Here is a 25,416-nt window from a genome sequence, read left to right on the forward strand (position 1 = left end):
GGCTGAGTAGAGGGGCAGGATCACCTCCCTCGACCTGCTGGCAACACTCTGCCTCATGCACCCCAGGAGACCATTGGCCTTCTTGGCCACAAGGGCACACTGCTGGCTCATGTTTAACTTGTTGTCCACCAGCACTCCCAGGTCCTTCTCTGCAGAGCTACTTTCCAGCAAGTCAACCTCCAGCCTGTCCTGGTGCAGGGAGTTATTCCTGCCTAGGTGCAGGACCTTGCTTGCACTTGCCTTTGTTGAACTTCATGAGGTTCCTCTCCGCCCAACTCTCCAGCCTGTCCAGGTCCCTCTGAATGGCAGCACAGTCTTCTGGTGTGTCAGCCTCTCCCCCCAGTTTAGTATCCTCAGCAAACTTGCTGAGGGTGCACTCTGTGCCTTCCTCCAGGTCATTGATGAATATATTGAACAAGGCTGGACCCAGGACTGAGCCCTGGGGGACACCACTAGCCACAGGCCTCCAACTTGACTCTGCGCCATTCACCACAACCCCATTTCGTTTCATGTCTGTTCCCAGAGGTAAACGCTTATTTGGGAGGACTTCACCCCCCCTGCCCATCTTTTGTGCGATGCTGGCATCTGCCTTTCTCCAGTAATTGCTATTTTCTTTGCCTTCAGGATGGCTCGAGCCAGGGCCACGCTGAGTTGCTGTGGGCCTTTGAGACTCGACCTGGAAGAGTTGGTGGGGCCTGGCCCTTGCAGGGAGCCAGCTGTGGTGGTGGTGTGCCTGGCTGTGTCTGCCCCTGGCTCCCTAGGCAGGTTTGGTGGGCCCTTATAGTGGGCTTAGTTTCTTTCCTGCCTCTGGAAGTGACCTTATCAGTTCAAAAATAAGTTTGATTTGCTGCCCCTTTTAACAGGTCATTGTCTATGTGCACCATCAAGACCATTAAATAGTATACACTTTGGCTTTATTGAAGGACACATTAATAATAAACTCAAAGGGCAAACCCTAAAATCTCCTTCTGTGTAGTAGTAATTAAACTGGAGCCCCTCTTTGCAAAACTGACTTGGGATGATCTTTTCTATTTCATATTGCATTTAACTGAATGTCATTGGCTAGCATCTTGAAGGCTAATGGCACTTGCAACACTTCTTGCTCACCCTCCTCTTTATGACTCTGAATACTTTAGTATAAGCAGTAAATGAATGGCCTAGGAAGGAGGGGGAGAGTGAATCATTTGGGGAATGGCACAGATTTCTAGGGAATTCTCCTGTTGCTTATTTCCACACTGAAAACTTAAGTACTCCTAGCCCCTGCTCCAGCCACCAAATCTCCTTCTCGTTTCATGTCAGCTTAGCTTCTTTAAAGGCCTTTTGGCAAAGGAACCTTATCAAATGCCTTTTGGAAACCCAAGAGGGTATCAACCAGCAAGCGTGCAAATAGACAGTGTGTAGATGATTCCTTCATAGGACTCCCATATATGTGTAGAATGTGACTCCCTTTATAAAAGCCCTGTTGGCTCCTCCCCACTTCATTTATTTAAACTTAGCTCACTGTTTCTGTTCTTTAGTAGTTTATACCAGTTTGCTCACCATGAGCATTAAACTGGACAGCATACAGGTTTATTGAACTAGTCCTTTGATCTCCTCTGCAGTCCTTTTTAGAAAACATTGATCTCATGCTCCTTCAAGTCTTCTGGGACTAAAGCATTTTTAAGCAAGAATTAGTTAAGCTACTACATGTATTGTTTCATCCTGGCGTTCCTTTTCACCCTGGTGAATTCCGTTTGAGCCTGGTGTTTTGTTACTGCTCGCTTGTCCCCCTCCCCACTTTTTTTTAATGATACCTCAAGCTGGGAGAGATCCTCCAGTCCTTCCCCTGCTGAAGAGCTCTGGTATGTTCCCCAAGGAAAATACAGATGCACAAAAGTCATATAGTTCTGCTATGGCACGTCTTCTCTAAGCTCTGCATGTTGCTATTGATTTTCTACCTTCCGTGCTATGTGTTAGCAAAGGATGTTTTTATTCCTTTGGCTTCTTATTCCTCAGACATTTTCTGTTCTGCTTTATTTGTTTTTTACATTCAATCTGCCAGAGTTTGAGCATTTGTTTCCTCATTTAGAGGCAAACCAAATTTTGAAAGGGTTCCCCTTTATTCCAAATAGCTGTGCTCAGCCATCTGTTTATTCAAACAGGTGTAGATCTTTCCGAAGTTGTTTTTTGATCTTTTGATTTTATTCTGAGTCTCCAGTACAGTTTTTATGCCACTTGCAAAAGTTTTATTCTTTTGCCACTGCTTCTACTTACTACTTAACAAGCTGCTTCATTTTATGTAATTCCCTTTCTTGGAATGACCTCCTAACGAATTTTTAAAGTGTGTCGTGATCATTGTTACAGAACACTTTTCAAAAATATTTTGAACCAGGCCTCCTTAAGACCAAGTCAAGTTGTTTTTCCTTTTGTGGGTCCTCTGTCCAGCTGTACTGTGCAGCAGAAGGATGCCTTGTTATGTCTCAGTGTGACAGTTTTCTGCCTGCATAAGAGTAACGCACGCGTTTCCCGCTGTCATAGTTTCACTGATCTCCCTGAGCCTACCCTAGTTGCTTCCCATCCTGCTGAGGCAGTTAGTAATGCTGTCCTAATGCTAGAACTGTAAGACCTGAACAGGGAGAATGTAATCTTGTAGGGATTTGGTGCAAGCGTGAGCTCACTCCTACACATGCTGGAGCCTGTTGTCCTAGAACATGGTCATCTGAAAAAAATGGCATGATGTCTACTGCAGACTGTCAAGGCATTATTCAGATGCACAGGAGGAATGCTTTCGGAGGCTTTCATGTATGTTTGTATGCGTGTGTATTTCCAGCCTGGTCTTGAGCTGTTGGCACTGGACCCTGCCTTGGAGCTGGAGCCTTCCGTTAGCACAGCTCGCTCTTATTCTCTGTGCGCTTGCCTGCTGTCTTTGAGCAATGTCTTCCATTCTGGGCGCAGGATCAAGAAACTAACATCTCAATAGACAAAGAGCCGTCGTGACCTGCTGTTGGACAGGTTTATTTAGAACAACTTTTATTTCCTGCTAATGATGGGAAATCAAACCCCATCCTGACATTATTTACACCTCTGAAGATACAGTTATTACAAGAACAATAGGAGAACTGAGGTGACAGGGAAGGAAGTGGCTGTGTGAGAGAGCATTGGGGTAATAAGATATTTCCTCTTATAAGGGGTAGTGAAAAGTTACAGCTGTTATCTTAGCCATGGCACATTGAATTAAAACATAATGACAGCCCAATCTGATGCACAGGCATTTCCTTTAACTCTTGCAGAGCAAAGCTGTAGCTTCAATTTAAACAGCTCAAGGCTAGGCTCTGTTTGTAAGCTCAGCTTTGATGCAAGGGCTCTGTATCAAGGAGCTAAATAACAGCCCATAGTGGTGTTTGTAACAGATGGTAGAGGTGTGGATTCGGATCTTACCTCACACTGATCCAAACTGTGTTGTGCCTTCAGCCTCTACTTAAAGGAGGCTATAATCAATTTACTAAGTTTCCAAAGGCAGCTCTTGATGGCTGTGTATTTATTAATCAGGCCCTCAAACACAGTGATGACTTTGCAGATTTCTTGCTACGCTTCATGATTTGAAAGGCTTAATGAGTAGACAATATCTCTGCAGGGTTAGAAGTGTACTGGTTGTCTAGCCTCATACAAAGCAGCCTTAGGTTAAACCTCTGAGGTATTTTTTCCTCATTCAATACACAGACCAGTACTTAGAGAGGGGAATTAAATAGTAAAGACTGAAGTAAATTAAGCTGGGCATCATAATTGCATTCCTTGTCAAGCAGACTTTGAGGACTGTATGCATCAGTTTCCAGCTGGTCACATCCAGGAATGTCTTGATTGCTGTGAACGGTTTACTGTACAGCTACGTCCACGAGCTCTGAGTTATCCTGGACAGAAGCAGAAGGAGAACAGAGAATTACAAGAGTTATTTGTGAGCACACACACGAGTTTTTTTCCCTCTTTAGAGGCTGCTTCTCCTGGCTGACCTTATTTGTGGGAAGAACCAGTGCATGCAACCAACTCAAGCATGGCAGAAGGGGTAAGTAAGAGAGATGCTGAAATGCCACGCTGTCGCAGCTGAATCCACAGCCATGATTTATGTAAAGTTCTGGTACAAATATAAACCTCTTTCCCCCTTCTTTTAAATGCACACATGGGGCTCTTCACACCCTTTAGAATTGTGCTGACTAGGGGTGGACAGGGTTAATTTCTATGAGAGAGAGGAATAACATGAGGTTGGTTCATTTGGGAAAACTAGTGTTTGTATGAATAAAGGTATGACCGGGAACGGGCTAGTAGATTGTCTCCTGGCTGTCACTCTCCCAGGGCTGGCAAAAATTAGAGCATATTTCAAGTTCCAGATGACTCTTTTTAGGAGTAACGGGTGGATAAAACTATAAGACTCCCTCCTGTCTTGTCTTCAGTGCGCTGAGAGGGGAAACTGGAGATATCCCAGGGATCTAGAGGCAGGATCTGCTCTCTGGGGGAGACTTTTGTCCATCTTTATTCTAGCTTGGACACTCAAGCACGCTATCTCAGATAGCTTTTAAAGGCTGTCCTTGGTTGCTGCAAGTTCCCAGATGTCCAAAAGGGCATTTGAGTTCTGCTGGATTTGCTGATAGACCTGCCATGAGATCAGTGTGTGTGTGAGGGCTCAGGCTGGAGTAGGCAGACCAGGAAGGCTTCCTGGGGAGACCGATGCCTAGGACTTCGCATTACTCATGGCCTATCTCTTCCGAGTAGGGCAGAGCTTTTTCCCTTAAGTTGCAGTGAACGTCCTTCTCTCGTTGACGGCAATGGGACTTGGCTTTGCTGCGAGGGTGCCTTCAAAGTGCTTGTTCAGTGCACTACAGAAGCACTGTGTTGCACAGAGAACTGAACCGGCAGGGACCGATACTCACCAGAGCACAGGGAGATGAAAGGAGGAGAAATATTTACATGAGCTTAGCCAGGGTTCTGGGAAAGCCTTCTAAGTGACTGCTGTTGATGTCCTGAGGCCTGTGAAGGAGAAGAGAGTTGGACAGTCATGGCACAATTTGGGCTTGAGAGAAAAATTCTTTTTCTGCTGCTATTTTACTGAACTCCATGCAATGAGGAGACAGCACAGTGACATGGTACTGCATGTGGTGTGGGCTGGCTCAGAGCAGGCTGTTCCTTATCTGCAGCCTGCTTCCCCAGTAAGGAAAGGGATGGGTTATGCAGGCCGCTAGGAGCTTTGTTTTTTCCTGAGCGTACCTGAAGGATAACACTTAATCCTGTAGCTTCAATTCTGGAAGCCAAACAGTAATAAGGGCCTTGTCTTGTTCCTGCTGTGAGCAGAAAATGAAACCCAATTCCTACCTACCTTTGATTCTGCAAAATTGCTCCCAGGAAGTCCCTTAATACCATCTGTTGGTGGTAGCGGCTGTCCATCAAGATGCTGTCAGACTGGCGCCTTGTCAGAAGCTCATGCACCCCTTCCCCTGGGCTCCTCTCACTGCTTGTTATGCAAAGATGGGAACCGGTGTTAGTAATGCTCTTTGAAGAGCTTGGCACTATTTGCAGGGCTTTTCAGTCCCTCGTTCAAATAGCGGCTCAGGCAGAGCAGCAGGGCAAGGGAACTAGCTGGGCTTCGGGCTGGGGCCATTCTGTGTCATTTCAGTAAGAAACTGGTCAGCTGTATTTGCTCTTGTGTGACTAGTTGGTCTTATTTAATGGCCGTAACTCATCTGTCTAGCCAAAGCTACAGTGGTAGTGGGGAGGCTGTTTTCTGTGTTCAGACCAGGGCCAAGAATAACTCTTTCTACCAGTGAATAATCATTGCAACTATTGTCCACAAAGATTCCTGATTGTTGCTAGCAAGGTAGAGATCTCAGGTGACCTGACAATGATAGCCTGGGAGGGAAGGATTAATTATGCTGCTTAATAATAGTTGTGATTAGGAGAGTCCTAGAAATGGGTGTAGGATGCCCTTAGGCGTGGGGAACAGCTGGGGAACAGCGGGAGAGACTGCTTTTGTTGCAGAGGATGGCAGTTCCTTATTTTCCTACGTGCATAAAAGAAACTGCCCAGTGTAACAAACAAAACATTAGCCCTAGGATAGCAAGATGATGTGGTTTACTTTACCCAAGCCGCTTGCCAATAATGGTCTGTAAGAATTTCCGGGCGGAGATCTGCCCCAGGAATTTCCGATAGTTGTCAGTGAATATGGCATCAGCATGACGTTGCATCCTAAAGGCGAAAGAGAAGCACGAGAACAAGTAATGAACTTCCTGGGTAAGAAATAGATGTTTCAGATGTTGAAATACACCAGAGGTAGCGCTGAGATCAGGAGCAGGTAACCATAAAATAAGTGTTTTGGTATTGGACTGCTCCAGTGTTGGAGGATAAAAGGATTTGGAGGAGTTTAGTCCCGATAGGGAGGCAGTAGGCGAAACAAAATACTACCTGCTGTTCATCAGTATCTGCACTAATGAAAAAGCTGATGAGAAGTGCATGAAAAGCAAAGGTGAAGTCAGAGAACCAGTGGGAAGGAGAGAAGACCCACAGGGCTGGGAAGGCTGTCTAGGACAGGAGTGAAAGGAGCCTCTGAAGCAAGTCTCCAACCTGTGCTTGTACCCAGGCTCCAAAAGCCCTCGTGCAGGGGAAGCATAAGCCGCTGCATGGTCCTCGCTGGTGCAAGGATGAATCCTCTGTGTCTCAGACAGAAATAACCATCCTTGCTGCAGTGGGGCTGAGAGATGGGATACAAACCTTTTCTTGATGGGGTCTGTTAGCAAACCCTGCTCATCCTGTTTCTCCACCGAGGGACTGTGGCTCTGCAATGGGCCGTTGTCCTGTGCCTGGAAGTTCACAGCCTTGCCAGCAACGGGCCCTGGATTGTACCTGTAAGAAAAACCCAAGGCACGCCATTAAGAGGGCTCAAATGTCAGTCAGTGATCGGTCTTCTTGACCTGCACTCCTGTTCTCTCGCTGTTTCTCTCTCCTCTTGCCATCTCCGGCTCATCAGTAACACAAGTTTTGTCTCTCGTTCCTCCCAGCTAGAAACTGCCTTGATGCTATTTCAGCAGTGAAAAGATATTTAGCATAGCTGTCCCAAGTGCTTTTCCCCTTCGCCGAGCTCCTGCCATTCGCAAGCAAAACTCCACTGATTCTGGTATCCGTGTGCCAGCGCTTCGTCACAAAGCCAAAGCATTTTCTATGGGATGTTGCAAATCCACTTTACAGAACCCAAAGCTCAGTTTTGTGCATCCCTCAATTTGTGACGGTAGGATGTAATACTAATTTTCAACGGTCAGCAGGAAATACCTGAAATATTTAATAGCTCCCATGTTCGTGCACTGAAATATCTGCAGTTGTGATTTCAGCGCAGGTGGCCTAGAGGCACACTTTTTTAATTAGTGGTGGAGCCAGCAGTGCTGGCTGCTCTGGAGATTGCCAGATTCCCCTCTATAAGACCCAGCATTCAATTCCAAAACCAACTGTTTGGGCTGAAATATCCCATGCCAGGTGCCTGCCTTCTTTGACAAGCACCCTTGGGCTAGCAGCGTTCCCAAAAAGGAAGCTAGGGAAAAGAAATGTTTACTACTGCATACGCAATTCATCTGTCTTTCAATTTGGCAGGTGCCTGTTTTGCAGCAGGGCTGAGGACTGCAGCCAGGCTGCTCTGTGGAGCAGTGGAGGAAGGGATGAAGAGCTGAGGAGAGCACTGGAAAGTAGAGCTGGCTGCTGTTTGCTAACCCAGGTACCTCCCCAGTTTACCTCAACCTAGAGCGGGCCAGGTGCCGGCTTCACTTCACTTAACCTTAAAAGAAGACCCCAGGCTGTGTGTTTGCGCCCGCTTTGCAGAGGTAGGAACCGTTGTGTCAGCCCTCGGGTGTGAGAAGAAGAAAGCTGGGGAACCATCCCAGGGCTCTGCCCACGCTCAGGGTGTCAGTGAGGGACCATGGGCCATGCCGCAAGGTGCTGGTCATGCTGCAGGACCAGCCAGCGGAGCCACCAAGTACAGCCCTGCAGCATCACAGGACTGTTGCAAGCGAGGGCAACGGCAGCAAGAGCAAGGACATCTTCCTCTTCCTCCCAGGTGGAGGTGCAGGGAAGCCTGTCCTCGCTGAGGTGCAACCTCCAGCTGCTGTGCTGGAAACTGAGCTGGAGAGGGGGGACCGTGCCCAAAATAGCAGGGGGAGCTCAGGCCAGGGTTGAATGAACAGACATGGCACAGGGAGCATTTTGTCAGCACTGAAGTGTCTCATCAGTGGTAAATGACTGGGAAATGCTCCCGCTGTTTGAGTCTTGTTCATTAATTAAATGCCTAGGCTTGAGAGATGAGGCAAGTGTTACAGTGCGGACAAAGCACTCGGCAGCCTACCTGAGAGCTGGGTGGAGAGGAGAGGAGATGGCGCATGCAACTAAATGCAGGAACAGGAGCAGGGTGGCCTTATCCAGCATCTTCCACCCTTTGGAGTCACCTGAAATGCAGAGCAACTGAGTCAGTGGCGGTCATACGGTCAGGGCCGGCCACCCTGCGCACAGAGCCGGGAGGGGAGGCCAAATGCCACCTTCACTCTTGCTTCTCATTAGCACGAATGGACTAGAAACATGCCTCTGTGTCTGTGATTGTGGTGCTTCATGTGTGCTTCCCAGTGCAGCAGCGTCTGAACGTGGCAGGGACTTCCCCAGGCAGTGCACTTTCTGGAGGCAGTGGCTGTGTGTGCCTCTGCTTCTCTGCAGCTGACCGCAGGGAGCAGGGGGTCTCCCTTGGGTCAGCGCTGAGGTCTGGGGGTTGGCAGGGCTTCACCCTGTGGGGTGACCTGCCCCTCTGATGCGCTTCAAGGAGAGCTCTCAGGCTGGGGCGAGCCCCAGGACCAGCCGCAAGGGCTGTTCAATAGCAGTATAACAGCGCCTGGATGCTGCAAGAGAGCAGGTAGCAGGGGCTGCTGCAGGCACCCTCCCCCCAGCCCAGCCCAGCCTGCAGTGGGACCATCAGTGTCTCCCATCTGCACCTGGTCCTTGGGACCTCTCCTGCCCTCAGCTCTCCTACGGATGTCCATCCACATGGCTATGGCGCAGGTAAGCATGTAACAACTGATCGGGCTGCCTTGCCTGACATCCAGAAACCATGGACTGATGATTCAGATGGAGAACATCAACAGTGAGCTCTGATTTAGTGCTCAGACATATCTGGTCACCTTCCTGAATGTGGATCAGAAAAGTGGGGGGAGGTCTGATTCAGGACTGGTGTGGAGCTCATGCAAGTGGGGCTGATCTGATATCGTGGGAGTTAATAGAATTACCAGCAGTGTCATGAGTGCATGGGCAGTGGGCAAGATGGTGTATTCAGAAACAGGGTTTCTTTTCACAAGCTCTTTCTCAGCCCGGTTCCTTGTTTCCAGCTGCTCGCGCTCCCAGCCCACAGGCCGGGGGAGCCAGCAGCAACTTCACCATCTGTTCCCTTACAGAAAAGCAGTCAGTCCTAACTGAGAAGAGAGCTGACTTCGTGCACAGGCAAGAATGGCATCCACTCCCTCCAAAACCTCAAAATCACTTTTGCCACGCAGAAAGCTGTGGAATACCCTTTAAAAATAAAAGACTGACTTTAGGAGAGGCTTACAGGGCTCCAGGGTTTAGGACAAATCTTTTTTTGTCATTTTCTGTTGAACTCAGAAAAAGCATGTGTCTTTTGTGCCTCCCTTCCCAAAATATCTCCAGACAAGTCCCAGATCAGATCTTGTTCTAGATGGAGCATATGATCTAAAGACCCTGTGAGAGGGTAGCAGGAGACTGGCACCGGCTTCCATGGAAAGTGCCAAGCAGCAGATTTATTCAGCACTAGGAAAGCTGAGAAGAGAAACATCAATGTAAATGAGAAGAAAACCTAGCCCAGTGCTGCCCACTTCCTATCCCCCCTATATCCTATTTTTCCTAGGATACAGCCCTGATCACCGCTTTCTTTCTGTGTCTGGTCAAGTTCTAGGTTTTCCTCCTGATTCCGTTTCCATCCCTTTGAGAATGTTTGTTTGTTTTTCTCTCCTATTAGTTTCTTTTTGATTTCTTCATTTCTGGTTTTGCCCTTCTTTCCCTATTTTGTTTTGTCTTCTCTCCCATCTCTACAGTCTGTTTCTCCTCCTTTTGGATATTTCCGTCTCCCTTTTTCCCTTGTTAGAAGCCACAAGGGAAAATCTACTCCTCTTCCCAGAGGTGTCTGCTACTTCAGAAGAGAAGCCGAACAATTGTCACCCTGCATACAGGCAGCATGACAGCTCTGCAAAATCTTGTCACCTTTTAAATTCTCCTGAGGTTAGGTTCACCTTCCTACTTTCCATTCTGGCAGTATGTGGAAAAAATAATTGATAAATAAACGCCCCTTAAGATGAAAAGCTGTTAACGCCATTCCAACAGATAAAGCACAAAAGCTGCAGTCCATCCTGTGCTATGTTAACACAGCAGTATTTGTGAAAATGATGTTGGGAGATTAGATGAGGTTTCAGAAACAGTAAGAAATTGAGTTATCTGATCAGTCTTAAAAATATCACTAGATGCATGCAATGAAGCTTTTATTGTACATACAGTTTTATAAAGTTCAGACTCTTATATTGTGAAATGTCACATTAGAAAAGCAGAAATCCTTTCAAGCGGCTGACTCTGCCTCGTTGTAGCTGGCTTCGCATTATCCGTAACACACCACTGTGTTTCTCCTCACACTTTGCTCTGGCTTAAACATGATTTTATTAATGGGTGAGTAAAACAGCATTCCTTTTCCAGGGTAAAAGGAACTCCTCCTATCAGTATTGCAAAAGAGGTAACCTGTGCTTCATCTAATGTGCCTAATGTGTTTTTACAAGGCTCTTCCATAGTGTTATTCTATGGATTTACTCTTGTTCTGTAGTTCAGTTATTGCTTCATTCCATAACTTGGTGCAAAAGATCTCTTATGGTTGGTGCAAAGGGTACTGTAGCTGGCACAATTAAGTATTACTGATGCCAGCTTCGATTGCATTTCAGTATAATTTAATTGTTCCCAATTTCCAAATGGACATTATCTTGTTAAACCCACATGCAGAGGCTCACACTTACCGTTCCCTTAGGAAATAAGCTCTTCCCAGATCGGCTGCTGCTCAGGTGTTTCCTTCCCCTGTTGCGAATACAACTTCTTTCTCTCTACTGCTGCTTCGGTGAACTCTGCTGGATCCGTCCCCTCCGCTCTGTACCTGGGCAGGATCCCAGGAAGCGTGCCGAGGAGGACGCTGTCAGATCTCCCCCCAGCTGTCCTCTAGCTGCCAGCGAGGTGCATCTCCTCTTTTTATACCTGTGCTCCCTCAGGAGTCCTGTGGGCTTCTGAACGTCAGAGAATCAATTATCCTCCTGGATTTCAAAGGGCTGTGTTTAGCATCCTCTTTTTTTTGTGTGTGCAAGGACGCAGCCAGGGAGGCTGTGGGGAGGGGGTTCTGCCTGTTGTGGAGGGTCATTTGCATGTTTTCTCTCTGTTCTCCAGAGAGACTAGAGCAAATAATAACAACAATAAGCTGGCACACTGAATAACAAATTTGCTTTGCAAAGTAAACTTCTCTTTCCCTTTAGAATTGCATTTTTCCTTCTACCCCACAATGACAGAGTTAACCATTAATACTTTGCCACACTGCTTGCTCAGGAAGGTTTATCTCTTTTCCATTTTCTTTTTCTTCTGATTATCAGCCTTTTTCTCCTCCTTTGTTACTCGCACCTGCTAGCATTAGCGGGGCAGTTCATGCTTCAGTCCCTCGCAAACATCACAGCTTCACATCAAGCACAGCGAGCCGCTGGAGAGCCTTGCTCTGTGCATGTGTCCTGGAGAACAGCAGGGTCTTCTTCAGGCTCCTGCATCCCCTGGCAGCTCTCTTCATTCCTGGAACAAGGTTTAGGAAACGCCCATTAAAAAACACATACATAGCTTTGATGTCAAGTAGACCAGGACAGTTCAGAGGTGTTAAAAATGAGGTACCAGCATAAATTCCACCTGCTGGTTTTTTAGTATAGACTTACAACGCCTGGAATTGATGGGGACTCAGCCCTTCCTGTCTCGGGGCTTGTGTGACTCGATGCTGGGAAGGAACTTCAGCAGGTGAGACAACTCATATCAGCCTGCTGCAGAATACCTTCGCCTTGCACCAGAGCGCCTGTCCTAGCTGTCACTGGCAGAGATGGGTTACAGGGAAGGACAGTTCATCTGGTGTGCCCATGTGTGACTGTGTGTACAGGGGGTCAAAAGCATCCAGCATTGGCCTCTTGGCCATTGACTCTTTGCTGCTTCTTGCAGTGAGAAATTAATTTGGTGATCATGGCTCAGTATCCTCCTTCTGAAAAGTGGGTAAGCAGTGACCCAACAGCCAGGCAGGAGTGAGCGAGCTCAGGAAACTAAACGGCTCCGTGGTGTTGAGTCACAGTCGCTCTCCATCTAGACAGATGTGCTTTGTCACCTTCGGGCTCTCCCAAATGCTCCAAGTGCTCACGTTCCCTTTGGTATCAAATCAGGGCCAGGCCAATTCACCGAGGAATCAAAGAAAGGATTGAACAGACCAAAGCAGGAGTTGGAGCTGCCCCTGAACTGAGCAGCTGACTCGGGGCCTTGTGTGTAATCCAGAAACAAAACAAGTAGGTGAAGAGAAGCAAGAAAAACTACTGTCTTCCTTCCACAGGTAAGGAGAAGAAGAAACGGCACTAGCCTATTCATGAGGAGACAATGTGCCATGCAAATCAGCCAGACAGATGTACATCATCTCTACTCGTGAATACCAGAGAAGGCGATTTCTTGGGTAGGGCAGTTTTTAAAAAATGACTATGCTGATGCACGCTGCTGTGCACTGTCTTGGAACTGGAAAGGGGTTTTGGCTAGTATTTTTGAAATAATCTGTTTGTGTTCTCTCATGTGTGAAGCCAGTTGCACCAATTTTTCAGCCTGACTTATTCTTCTTCCCCTGCATTGGTGCTACGCTGGCTGAACAGATGAATCAGACCACGTTGTTAAACCAATCCAGCAGGATTTACGCCACAATGAGCCTTCTTCATCACTTCAGATCAATGGTGTGGGGCAGCAGAGCTTTCTAAAAGCCCTCCAGGCTCTGCGGCCAGGCACTTTACGAGTTCTGAAACAGTATAAACAGAGCAGCTTTTCTGTCCCTGAGATTTTTCTGGATATAAGGGTCAGTTCTGGAGCTACTTTACCAGGCTCTCCCTCTGGCTAGTGAGGCTATTTCAACCTCGAGTCCTACGATGGGTGCTCTGACTGTTAAAGAGCTAATCTTTCTGCACCAAAGCTGCTACAGATGGGATCTAATGTTGTTTGGAGCTTGTATTGCAATATGGATGGGTGCAACATACCTCACTCTGAGCTGCCAACTGTGATCTTTGTTCTCATGATCGTTTTCTTCTCTGCATGGATCGATTTGATACCCTGTGCATGTGCAGAAGGGTGGCTCTGGCTGCGTTTCTGCTCTCTACAGTCTGAGAGCTGTTCTGCGTATTCCAGGGGAATTCAAAGATAAAAGTAAGTCTTAATGTACCAGATGCGTGAAAGCATTCTTCATGAGAGCTTCATTTTAGGAGCAGTATTACAATAATAGGGTGTGGCAAATGACAAATTTGCTTTGCAAAATGAACTGCGTTTTCTCCTCAGAATATTGCTTGATCTGTACCTAGAACCTTCTCAGTTTCTCCCCTCATCTCTCCTCCCTCCTACTGCAACTAATTACGTTAGCTTTCTACTGACTCCAAAAACATGAGGTATTTAACATTCAAATTATCTCCTATAGATCACCACTTCAGGCTAGCAATGCTCAGTGGGTAACTGTCTACTTGCCCTCTAAAGCCAAGCCTAAATCAGTGCAAGTCCAATGAAAGCTACAGCCAGGTACTAGCTGCCTACTTTCTGCAGCTGGAACTGCTGGATTTTGGAGTCACATTCACGTATATCTAATCTTCCCAGGGTGCCTGGGTGAGGCAGATGCCCCTAGTTATATTTCACTGCCAGTCCTTCGCTGAGGAAGGGCGCAGTCCCAAAATCCTGCAGAAATTTCCCAGATATCGATCTGCTCTTAGGTTTACTTCCTCCAGCCCCCGTGCCATGTTTTAAAAAATTGCGGCTGTCTGTTCCAGGTCCGCAGCATATAGCCCTGGATCAGCTGAGCCGCGTGTGAAATGATCCTGCTCACCTTGTGAGGTGGAAACTAATGACTGTCAGAAGCAGCCCATCAAATGGCAGAAAACATCCCTTATTCTCAGTTGTCAAAGGCTCCAAAATGTCGCAGATGGTGGCTGTTGGTCCCTGGCTTCTTTAATCCCCAGCACTCTCGATAGAGCCACGCACAACTGTTTTCTGTAGTTTCTTCTCCCTGGGAAATGTGCTGGTGACCGGCTTATCACAGGTGCCCCAATGCTAAATTAAACAGAATTGATTAAGAAGATTAGAAGTTATATTTTCTGCTTAAGTCATCTTAGAGGTAAAATGGGACAGCAACTTTTGGTTCAAACGTCTTATCCCAAGTGGCAGTGTTAAGGCACATTGTAAGTTAACCATCGATCATTTAATTACATTGCTGATTACTGCTGTGTACACAGTACCTTTTATTCCAAAGTTCCTCAAATGCAGAAATGCAATCATTTCTGTGGAAAGCAAGCACATAAGAAGGAGATGAGAAAAAAAAAAGGGGGGTGGGGAAGAGTTGGCCAGTGTTACCATTTACTTCTAAAGAAGAAACAGAGAACCCAAAGGTTAGTAACAGCAGGCGGGGTGAGACTTGCCCTGCACATACTTAGTTTTCCCACCTTGGCAGAATAAAGTGCTGGGATTTGGATCTTCAGAAACTCCAAACTTAATCTGTTGAAGAACAATAGATTTCCCAGAGATAATTTTCCCTTGGGGATTTTGGATTGGTAGGAAGCTGAACACAAATATTTATCAAAATAATCGCTTTTGAAAAAAAGTCCCTATGGATGAGAGCACAGTTTGCACTTTGAGAATGAGTCTGAAGCAAGGGATTGGATTAAAAATAGACAAAATAAACCAGCAATTCAAAACGTACAAGAAAGCGCTAGTAAGAAGGACTGTCTCATAGAGTCAAAAGCCTGCTTGAAAAGCCTACTTAATCTTCAAACATTTAACATGTCACTGAGACTACAATAGACCAAATGGCACCAGGCTGCAAGATGTCTATCTGTCAGGAGGCCTGACGCGCTCTGCGGGTGAGAGCCATTTATAGAGCTGGCACTTGTCTGGCTCTCTTTATTTCTTAGCAGAACTGCAGGAGCGTTTCGGCGTCGCCCAAGTGAACTGCCAAGAGTTTCAGCCAGATGTCAGCATGTTACAGTCAGTTGTAGGCTTGAGAGTTACTGCTTCTTAAATTTCTGGCACTCGAAATACCATCTCCCCTTCCTGCCCAGGCAGACAGGGCTCAGATGCCAGCAGTGAATCTCAGGTAATTAAGGAATTTGTCTTTGGTCTTCCTTTGCCGTTTCAGCTCGGAAAAGAGGTTTGGCTAGGAGGTTACGTAGCGCGCCGCCGCCGGAGCCAGGGAACGAGGAGAGCTGCCTTCGATCCCAGCTCCGTCGCTGACTCGCGGTGACCAGGCTCGCGTTCCTAAAAGGCCCTTCTGGCTGCTGATTCCTGGGTGCTGGCTGCCCGGCTCGAGGGCCTCGGTCCTGATTTTTGGAAGCAGTGGGAACGCCAGACTCCAGGATGGAGAGGCAGCGTAGGAGATGGTCTGCGAACACCCGCTCCCTGCTCAGAGAGCTCTAGGAACCAGCCCAGACGAAATCCCTCCCCGTCAGCGGGCAGGCTGGAGGCTGGCCGAGGTAATTCTTGTGACTTGGTTTCCCTTGGGAATCCAAATGCCGCTATTAATGCACACCGCCGGGAAGCGCTGCGAGAGCTTCTGGTGAAAAACAGAATTTGAGTGAGATGTGTTACTGGTATGTAAAGAGTAAAACATAGTTTATGGACTGCAAATCCTTGTGAAGTCACACAGGAAATACTGCAATGCAAACTGAAGAAGTTTAGGAAGCAATCAAAAAGCTAAAGATGATTTGGACCTGGTGAAAGACTTCATCTCTGAGCTCTAGCTAGTTGAATCGATTTTAGCTTTGAAACCCATTGAGCTGTCCCAGGCCTTGCAAAGTCATTCCCCCAATATATTCATTCCTACAAATAGCTTCCTTTTTTTAAAATTTCCAAAGCAACTTCAATGAATGCATCCGTGTGGCGTAGGTAGGAGGTATGCACCAAAGTGGGCCAATGGCACCACCTGCTTGCTGCTCAACGGCTGAGTGTCTCTTGCGCGGAGCCTGGCAGTGCTAACCAAGTGTTTAATAGCTTCTAAAGGGGGACTAGTGAGAGAGGGAAAGGGTAGGAGCTGTATAAAAGCTGCAGATTTCATCTTCCTGTTTCTACTCAAAATATCTAGTGTAATTTTTTTGGCGGGGGCAGAGAGGAGAGGGAAGAAAGATCTATAACCTGGAAACCCGCAGTGTCGGTTGCAATGCAAGCCTGTATTTTGCCCTTTGCCCGCAAACGCCAAACTGTGGACCAGAGCCTCCGAGGAGGTGCCTGCGAGCAGCACCACCAAATTCAGTGTACTGGTAGTACTGGTAAGGATATCGTCTGGCCTTCTAATCCTATTGATAGGATCTCTCCTGACGTTCACTTTCGTGAGAATTATTTCTCTCTCCTCAGTGGTGTTGTGTCCTAAATAGCCTGTTTTTTTGGGACCTGAAAGGGCAGGATTTATTGGCTTCCCTGAGCTCTGGGTTTAACCCTTACCCAGGGGTACTGATAGCTCTGTTAATTATTTAAGAGTGCTTTTTTACTTAGGTCCTTTACGCTAGAAGAAATTCTTTGTCCAGGTGTCACGAGCCTCTGCAGCTCCCAGCCATACGCGTTCTGTAAAGCCCTCTGCGTTAAAACAGAGGAAAGGTTTTTAATCCAGTTGCTCAAAACCTTTGAAATTATTTTTATTAACACCAGTTGAATTCAAACGCTTGGAAACAGCCTGGCAAACCCTTTCGGTACGGACGCCGTAGGAGTCAGTAGGATCAGTGATTACAGGAAAACCTCATCGCTTTTCCCCAAGTATTTCGGCTCTCCAACAATAACCCTCTGCAGCACAACTAACCTGGTAGCACTGACAGTTCAGGGTTACAAAAAGGGCGAAACAAATCGGACTCCTTAAACACCACACAGAAGCAAAGCAGAGCACAAGACTTCTTTTTTCTCTTTTTTTTTTTTCCTCCTTAGCAAGACATCTCCCTTTCAGAGCAGGACATTGGATCTAGGCAGAAATTAAAAACACCACCACCCCCCTAGCAAGAGCCAAGGCAGAGCCGTGCCGGGGGCCTGCCGCTGCCAGCGCCCTCCAAGGGGCAGCCGGAAGGCGGCGGAAGGGCCGCGGCGGCTGTGGGGGCAGCGCGGGGGCAGCCGCCCCGGCCGGCGCAGGCCGCCCTTAGCAACGCGGGGCCCCGGGCGGTTGCTAGGGGCGGAGGCGGGAGCGCTTCCTGCCGGGTGGGATTCACTTCCGGGTGGCGCCGCGGCCTGGGCGGTGAAGCGGGACGGTGAGCAGCGGCGGGGGGGGGGGGGGCCGGGGGAGGCGCCGTGGGGCAGGCCGGGGGGGGGGCCGCGGGGCCGGGGGAGGCGCCGGGGGGCAGGCCGGGGGGGGGGCCGCGGGGCCGGGGGAGGCGCCGTGGGGCAGGCCGGGGAGGGGGGCCCGTGGGCCGGGGGGACTGAGGGAGGGAGGCCGCAGGGCGGGGGGCGCTCGGGCGAGGTCACAGGCCTGTGAGAGCTCGGGGGGGGGGTTCCAGGGGCAGGGGGGTCTTGGCGAGCAGGTTATAGGGCGGGGGGGGGGGTTGCAGTGCTGCGGGGTGTCGGGAGCGGACACAGGGCTGGAGGGGAGGCGGCAGGGCCCGGGGGGGCTGCGGGCTGCAGGAGGGTTGGCACTGGAGCAGCCGGGATGTTGGCACTTGCGGGAAGGGGGTGTCTGCTGGGAGGGAAGAGGGGCGGTTTCGGCATCACCTGGGCTGTGGCTCAGGGTACAAGGGGAGTCCCAGTAGCTTGATGGGAGCCAGCCCTGCGCAAGATGGCAAAGAGGGAGGTGCAGGACAACCCCCTCCGTTTCCTACGCTGCTCTCTGCTACAGTCAAGAGTCGGGGTTAGCCCGTGTTATTAGCCAGAAGAGATAGCACAGAGTTGCCTTCTTGAGAAGAGATGAGGAGCTCTTGGTGCCCCCTGCTCTGAGACTGCACAGCTGCTTTTTGTTACAGCCCCTAGGCACAACTGTCAAGCCTGGCCACCTGGCATCAGGTCTGTTAACCCACAAATGGGCTCTTAAACAGTAATGGCCTCGTTTTCTGAAAAGCTGAGCACACAGAAATCCCAATGAAGCCAATACAAGGTGCCCAGTTTCCATCCAGACACCTACTAGGTAATTTCAGAAATCCAGTGCCGACTTTTTTATCCTCATCCTTTGAGAGAAGCTTTCACGTTCCACACTGATGCTTTTGCTCTTTGTCTCCACCCCCAAAGGAAGCTAATATATAGTATCTACAGTGCTCTTGGGACTTTGTCCTCTACTAATTATTTGTATAGCGATAGGTCTTGAAGATGCAAGCTGGGAAACACAGGGCAGCAAAAGCAAAGGTTTGATTCTGTCCTTGCTCTGTTAGCTGGGTAGTTGATGGCCTTGATCCTTACAAAAATGTGGCTGTTAATCATAGGGCCCGACCCTTCTCCCAGGGGGACAATTGTGTCATCTTCCTTTGGCATCACAGAGCAAAATATTGAGCCTGCAGCCATGATTAGTCTCTTGCTGATTTTGTGTTACAGCTCTGGCTTTGCTACAGGAAAAAATACTTTTGTGTGGAGGTAGCTAATTTGCTGTAAAGCTGTAATAGAGGAAAGACAGAAAAGCTTTACATAATTTAAATCAACTCCTGTGTTGTGCTGAAACTGGACTACTTCCACTGGTATGTTCCAGTGAGATGGCAAGGCTTCTAGGGAGAGGTGATATGTGTTATTAGACCAGATGGTTATGGTGGGGAGAAAAAAAACAGACAAGCTTCCAGGTATATAAGTCCTCTCTGGGCCTGAAATAGGAGTTTCAGTCTTTAAACCTAAATACAAGTTAAAAATGATTACTTTGAGTGTAACTATATTAATAGCTTAAACTGTCTGAGAAAAAAGGTGGTTGGTACCTGTGGAGAAGAAGGGATGTTAGCAAAGGAAGTGGTGGTGAAATTCTTTGCTTCTCTGAAATGGAAGAATCAGAACGGAATTATCCTCCATGGAACTGCTGGATTAGCTCCAAGGCAAAGCGTAATGAGGTAGTACTCTTGATGGGAAAACTCACTTTTCATGTTTTGTGTTCACTGCAAAAAGTGATGTGCCTGACGCTGAGCCCCGATTCTCCAGCGTTCAGCTTTGGCCTTTTTAACTTGTTTAACTTTGACCTACTGATTTGTGTAAGGTTAAAACCCCCTTGAGTTTGCAAGTTTGGGCCTTTTGTTAACCGCAGGAGTCTTTTTAAAGCAGGGAAAGTTTTTTGCTAATATTAGTTCAGTTCCACTGACATCACTAAAACTAAGGGGCCTCATGTGAATTGCCTGCTGGCTACTGTGACTAGTTGGAGCATGGTGTCAGATCTTCTCTGAGCGTCTTTCATGGTGTAGCCCTTAATGTGATAGTGGTAGCTGGTACCAGCCTGCATGAGAGCTCGTGGTGCTTGTCCCATCACTGGGGATTTTTCAGAAAATTACTTCTGCCCTAAGGAGAGGTGAAATAGGAAGAGGGAAAGGAAGGGAGATGTGCAGACTATGAGAAGAGGGATTTTTTTGGCTTAACTGTATACATCTCAGTTCCCTTTTCTGATTTATTTTTGTGTGTTGGTATTTTACGTGCATGAATCAAAAGTATCAATCGGAGTGTGTGCAGAGAAAACCCCAGGTGAGGAATGGAGCAGCATCCCATTCTGCTCTCTTTGAGGAAGAGGGTGGGCAAGAACGAAGATTTCAAAAGGCATCCTAGTAAATAAAGTGGAGACAAAATACAACTCAAGAGTGAAACTTAGCATGATTCTGTTTCTTTCCTTAGAATCTACTACCTCAGAAGGTTGGGGGAGTGAGGATTTTAAAAGGCAAAAGCAGTTACGGATGAGTCGTATTCGTATGTGCTTGTTTAACATCATCGTATGTCCAGTGCAACCTTTGGGTCTGCGCTGGGACTTCTTGAGCCTGAGTGGCCTAGCATGTATCCTAGCTCAGTGGACAGATCCAGCTGCAGCCCTTGCTTATTGGATTTTAAGCAGAATTTGAAAAATATTTTGTTCTCCTTTTACTGAAGTACAGACCTGGAAGGGGCCTCGAGTGGCCACCTATTCTATCTCCTGCTTCGAAAGCAGGATTAAATATGCTCACGTTCCATCCCAGGCAAATGTTTATCTGATCCGTTTTTCTGAATCACCAGTAACAAGGCGTCTGCGGTCTCTCTATCCCAGTGGCTAGCTGTCCTTGCAGCTGGGAATTTTTTCCTGTCCTTTTAAAAAGTATGGTACCCAAAATAAGATCCCGTACTTCAGCTGAATTAAAACAAAACAATTGCTACTTGTGACTTATATATGCCATTCCTTTTAGTGTATCACCAAATTATATTTGCCTCTTGTGCAACAGCCTTGAGGTGTTGATTCATCCTCAAATTTATGAACTGTAGCTCTCCTGGAATTCTACTCTACTCACGTTGTACCACCTCTCTTGACTCAGTCATACGTGCAGATTGTCAAAGTTTTCTCCTAGCCTGGCAAATACAGAGATTTCTTTGGAGAAAATGTCTAGGAGACAGATTACCGCCATTCAGCTGGAAACACGCATACATGAAGATCTTGCAAACAAGCTTTACTAACGTGAGGGACAAGAGAGAACTGAATGTGTAAATGAATAGTGTTGATTCAGTAGGTACACACCAGGATCTTTTTTGTGTCGATTGTATATAAGCACCAGGATATGTTTTCCCTACTAAAACAGGGAAAGATACAGATCAGGAAAACTGAGTAAAACTAATCACCACGGAGTTCTGATGACATCTCATACTAAATGAATTTCCTTTGTGTTGCTTTCGGTGGAGCGCTCCAGCAGTTCTGGCAGCAGAGTTCACCGTTATTTTAGAAAGCCATTAGTCATTCATAGAGTGAATTGACAGCTCCATTAACAAAAGATAAAGGAAAGGAGAAAAGATGGGTTTGTGACTGAGAAACTGGCCGGGGACTCGGGAGATCGATATTGAACTCTGCCACAAACTTCCTGTGTGGCCATTGCAAGCCACAAAGGACTTAGTGTAACCAGCCACTAAAGCCAGTGCTTAACTTTAAACACGTAACTCATTCACTGTCTTCAGTAGATGTACTTTCTCTGTGGTTTGTTTAGATCAGTTCTAGCAGTTAGATTTGTACGACATGTAAGATGAAGCTATGATCACAGCTGAGGTATTCACGTACTGCTATGACATAAAGCAAAAGTGAAAATGCATAAGACATCATCTCTGCAAGATCAGCTTCAGGGATAAAGATAAATATATTCTTGCTCATTGAGCTTTTCCTCTGTTGTTTCGTGGTTAGTAGTTGTGTCATTTTGTTTGGCTTCCCCTTTCCTGCAAATGGGCTTTTACAAGCATCTGAGGACTATTTTCTTAGGTATGCAGTAAAAGATAACCATCCAAATAAAACGCAGGTTTCATTTCCCTCTTTTTTACTGATTCTGTAGAACGAGGGTATCTTAGAAAAACCTGCATAAATTAGTCTGTAACTTTTTCTTAATGGAAGGTAAACAGCAAAAAGTGTGACTCGGTTGTTTTTTTTTTTCTTTTCCTCTTTTAGAAACTTTTTTATTCCTTCTTGATAACTTTAGTGGAGAAGAAAGGTGCTTACACCATGGCTGCTGAGTTGGATTTCTCTCCACCTGAAATCCCTGAGCCCACGTTCATGGAGAATGTGCTGCGCTATGGACTCTTCTTTGGAGCCATTTTCCAGCTTATCTGTGTGTTAGCCATAATCTTGCCAGTTTCAAAGTCCCATAAGACGGTAAGCAGTGCTCTTTAATACTGATATTGATGGGCAGAATCACAGAAAAAAGGATGGGAGAGAATTTGAAGTAGCTAATGGAGACAGAGTGATCTGGGATTGGTGATGGTTCCATAGTTCATACCCTTTCCTTCCTTTTAGCTTTCCCACCTCCAGCCTAACCTCAGATTAGAAAGGCAGGAGCAAATACTTGAGCCAGCATCTCTGAGTATCAGTCAAAAAGAGTGACCTGACGCACTGGCCAGGTGCACTGAATGTACGTGCTGCTGCACACAGGAAAGCTCAGACGTTAGTCCTAAGCCCACATTGTCATCCTACAGTTGATCTGCTCCATTAATTGCTAGGCAGGGTGTCCGCTTTGTAGGAACTGCCTTTCAGGAAATGACTTTGGGCTCCGGTTTTGTGTGTGATTCTTGGGAACAAGTTACAGGTGAAATTCCTAGTGTGTTGTGATGTCAGGACTGCAGTTTTCAGTATTGACACCAATCCTGTGCAGGCATGTGGAGGGCCCTTAGCTGCAGTTAGCACGAGAGAAAGTTAAAGCGAAAGGCTGAGGTGAGCTGCAGGGCTTTGATTCCATTTACTTTAAATGGAAAATTGGGCCGCAGTGGGGCAACCTGCATATACCTGGCTTCTGTGGTAAAAGACAGCTCCAAGTGCTTGGTTAATTTTGGGGACAGGTACCTCCGTGTTGGTGATCAGGCAGCAAGTTTGGTGGTTTCATACAGATTTTATCTGAATACATATGGTATAAATTAGTATTTTCGGTAACATCTCCACATGGCAGGTTTTGTTTAAAGGCTATCTTTGTTGCAGTTCTTGCTCCATCTTGTTCAGAAGAAACCTAGAAATCTTCTGCAGTATATGGAATGAATATTATCCATCTGTAAAGAAGCTGGTAAGAGAGAAGATGTGTCTAGCCTAGCTGGGGAAAGGAGTGCTTGAGGATGAGGTATAGAATGAAGGAAAAGGACTCTTGCAGATGTGCTCAGCTCATTGTAGTTTGGAGAGGTTAAACAGAGGAGAGGTTGAAGGTTGAGTTGGAGAGGTTGAACAGAGAGAGCAGAGCAAGACAGTCCTTTGTACATCAACCACCACAGTTCATAACCCAATTTTCAGTGTTGTCTCTCAATGAAGATGCATTGATGTACTGGAGTATTGATACTGGCCAGTACAGGCACATGCTCCCTCCTGCTAGTCGTCCTGCTGCAGGAGCTGCTGCTCCCGGCAGAGAGATGAAGCAGGCAGCTGGAGCTGATGATGTTCCAGCATTGAAAGTCTTGCACTGTTGTTCTGCAGCCACCAGAGCCGATCTGTCAGTCTATGGTTTCCCCTGATAAATTTACAGGAAATACTGGGTAGCCTAATTCTTGAAAGCTGAAACGAATGACCGCTTAAGTTTGAAATAAGAAGCTGAAGGCCAGGCCCCCAATAAAATGGCAAAGCTTATGTAACTGTTGTTGTTTAAAGCCGTTCTTTGACATCCTCATGCTGTACTTTTTATTTTCTTCCTGCGTATACTGTCCTCTTGATTTGCTGTCCGTATGATTGATTTACAAGACCATAAACAATGGAAGATATTTTTCCAGATCTCAGGAGCGAAGCTTGAGTCTGGATAGGATACTGAGGTGCTTCTCTGATTTGGGAAGCTTCAAGACTACCTTGGTTTGAACATTAGAAGGCAGCAGTGTTCACCTTATGGTAGCGGCACACACTGCACCCCTGAGTAATAGCTCTATGTTGCTCCGTTTCTCTAGAGCCTGCCATCTCCCCATGCATCGATTACTGTCTTTAGAAAGCCAGCCAAGTCTCCTTCCTCGGAAAGCCACGCAGATGTGAATTGTAAGAGCCCAGTAACTTGAGAGATGTTTGAACCAAGCTCCTTGATTAAAAGGATACTGTCAGATGCTCGCCTCCCCCTCCATTATCTGCAGCACTCTCTTGGAAGCTTGAAACTAGCACGTCTTGCTCTGCCATTTTTTGTGTGTCCTTTTCCAGTTGGCACACGGACTGATAGAGACCAAGATGCTAAAGCAATATTTATACTCAAATGCATTTAATGAAAGGAGGCAATCTGCATGTGTGTGCTTTCTCAGATGAGACTGGCTCTGTTCCCTTGTATTTTTACAAGATAACTGGGGTTTATTTCCTGTGGTTGAAATATTATCTGTCATCTTGCCTGAAGGAAACAAGCAGGATAGCTAAGCAATTCTTGCTAGTCCAGGTGGAGAAAGCTTCGCCTTTAACTCCTTTCCTGGATTTTGGGCTTGGTTTAGAAGCTCAGGACTTTACGTTCTTAGTACCATTTTGGGAAACGTTTTTTTGTCTTGCAATCGATAAAGGTTATCATTTTACTGAAATTCCTACTGAATATTTCTGTGCACGCTGATTATACAGTATCTTTCCCTTTTCCCAGTCTGAACAGTTTTCGTTTAGTATTGATTTTCTTCCTGCCTTTAAAGTTGTCTGTTTGTTTGTTTGTTTGTCCAAAGCCTGTTTTAGAGACTTAAGCTTATAATGGCTTCTCTGTTAACAAGCTGTTTCTAAGCATGAACTCGCGCTCATCAAGAAGTACATGTGGAAGAAGCAGAGAGAGTGCTGCCCGAATCTCATTAAACATGGACTCTGTTTGACATAGATGTGTTCCAGTAGAGATACCCAGCACTTGCATGTAGACCCGTTGCTTACTTCCTTTGGTTTATACTCAAATTCTCAAGGAGTTTGAGAGGTAAGCTGTGAGCAAATTGCTAAAATGTTACTGACTGACTATTTCTTAATTGATTCTTCTAGGACTCGGACAGTTTTGAGTCTAAGAGTTCAGAGGCAGTGAAGAAGCCAAAGGCAACTGCGCCACAGATGAGCAAGAAACCCAAGAAGGAAACCAAAAAGAAACGATAAAGGCCTTACAATTGCCATTCTTTACCTGTCAGGGGGCAAAGGAGAGGAACTTAGGAGTGGACGGGGAGGGCTTCTGCATAGATATCTTACCAGCAAAGAGGATTTCATGTATCCAGGACTTCACTCGACATGATTAATGTTTCAGTCATCAAGAAAGTGACTTATCTCATGTCTAATGGGTAGAAAGGCTTGTGATCTTATCTCTTCCACACTGGCCAGGATTGTATTCAAGTCCCTTGTGGAAGGTGGAGTGTGGGTTTGCAACTGCAGATAGCGCTTTTAGTTGTATTTTTGAAGGCACAGGGATCAAATGGATCAAGGATACCACACTACACAGCTTTATATTAACCTGTATTGTCATCTTGTCTGAAATACATAGCTCCATTTTATGGCTTAATAATAACGGCTTTGTTATATTCTTTAATTCTTTATGGGTAATAATTCATCAGATTCCAGAT

General features: G+C 46.7%; 2 protein-coding genes across 6 annotated transcripts; one reads left to right on the plus strand and one right to left on the minus strand.

Moving 5' to 3' along the window:
* Nucleotides 1-2,749: 2,749 nt before the first annotated feature.
* Nucleotides 2,750-12,190, minus strand: GHRH (growth hormone releasing hormone). Its single transcript, XM_009671181.2, has 8 exons — nt 11,997-12,190; nt 11,052-11,859; nt 8,348-8,447; nt 6,733-6,864; nt 6,106-6,210; nt 5,345-5,479; nt 4,902-4,998; nt 2,750-3,887 (listed from the first exon to the last, which is right to left on the minus strand). Exons 3-7 carry the CDS (start codon nt 8,425-8,427, stop codon nt 4,935-4,937), a joined length of 516 nt encoding a protein of 171 aa, XP_009669476.2. The 5' UTR covers nt 8,428-8,447; nt 11,052-11,859; nt 11,997-12,190; the 3' UTR covers nt 2,750-3,887; nt 4,902-4,934.
* A 5,239-nt stretch (nt 12,191-17,429) lies between these two features.
* Nucleotides 17,430-25,361, plus strand: MANBAL (mannosidase beta like). 5 transcript variants are annotated; one of them, XM_068912856.1, is made up of 5 exons: nt 17,430-17,552; nt 18,258-18,418; nt 19,177-19,316; nt 21,857-22,060; nt 22,877-24,842. In XM_068912856.1, the coding sequence occupies exons 2-5, from the start codon at nt 18,373-18,375 to the stop codon at nt 22,931-22,933; spliced, it is 447 nt and encodes a 148-aa protein (XP_068768957.1). In that variant the 5' UTR covers nt 17,430-17,552; nt 18,258-18,372; the 3' UTR covers nt 22,934-24,842. The 5 variants fall into 5 exon arrangements, with proteins under 5 accessions (XP_068768957.1, XP_068768960.1, XP_068768956.1 ...); XM_068912855.1 differs by lacking the exons at nt 17,430-17,552; nt 22,877-24,842 and adding an exon at nt 24,851-25,361; XM_068912859.1 differs by lacking the exons at nt 18,258-18,418; nt 19,177-19,316; nt 22,877-24,842 and adding an exon at nt 24,851-25,361 and having other exon boundaries at nt 17,477-17,552; nt 21,888-22,060.
* The last annotated feature ends 55 nt before the right edge of the window (nt 25,362-25,416 follow it).

Source organism: Struthio camelus, chromosome 18 (assembly GCF_040807025.1).
Source record: "Struthio camelus isolate bStrCam1 chromosome 18, bStrCam1.hap1, whole genome shotgun sequence".
Classification (NCBI taxonomy): Eukaryota; Metazoa; Chordata; class Aves; order Struthioniformes; family Struthionidae; genus Struthio; species Struthio camelus.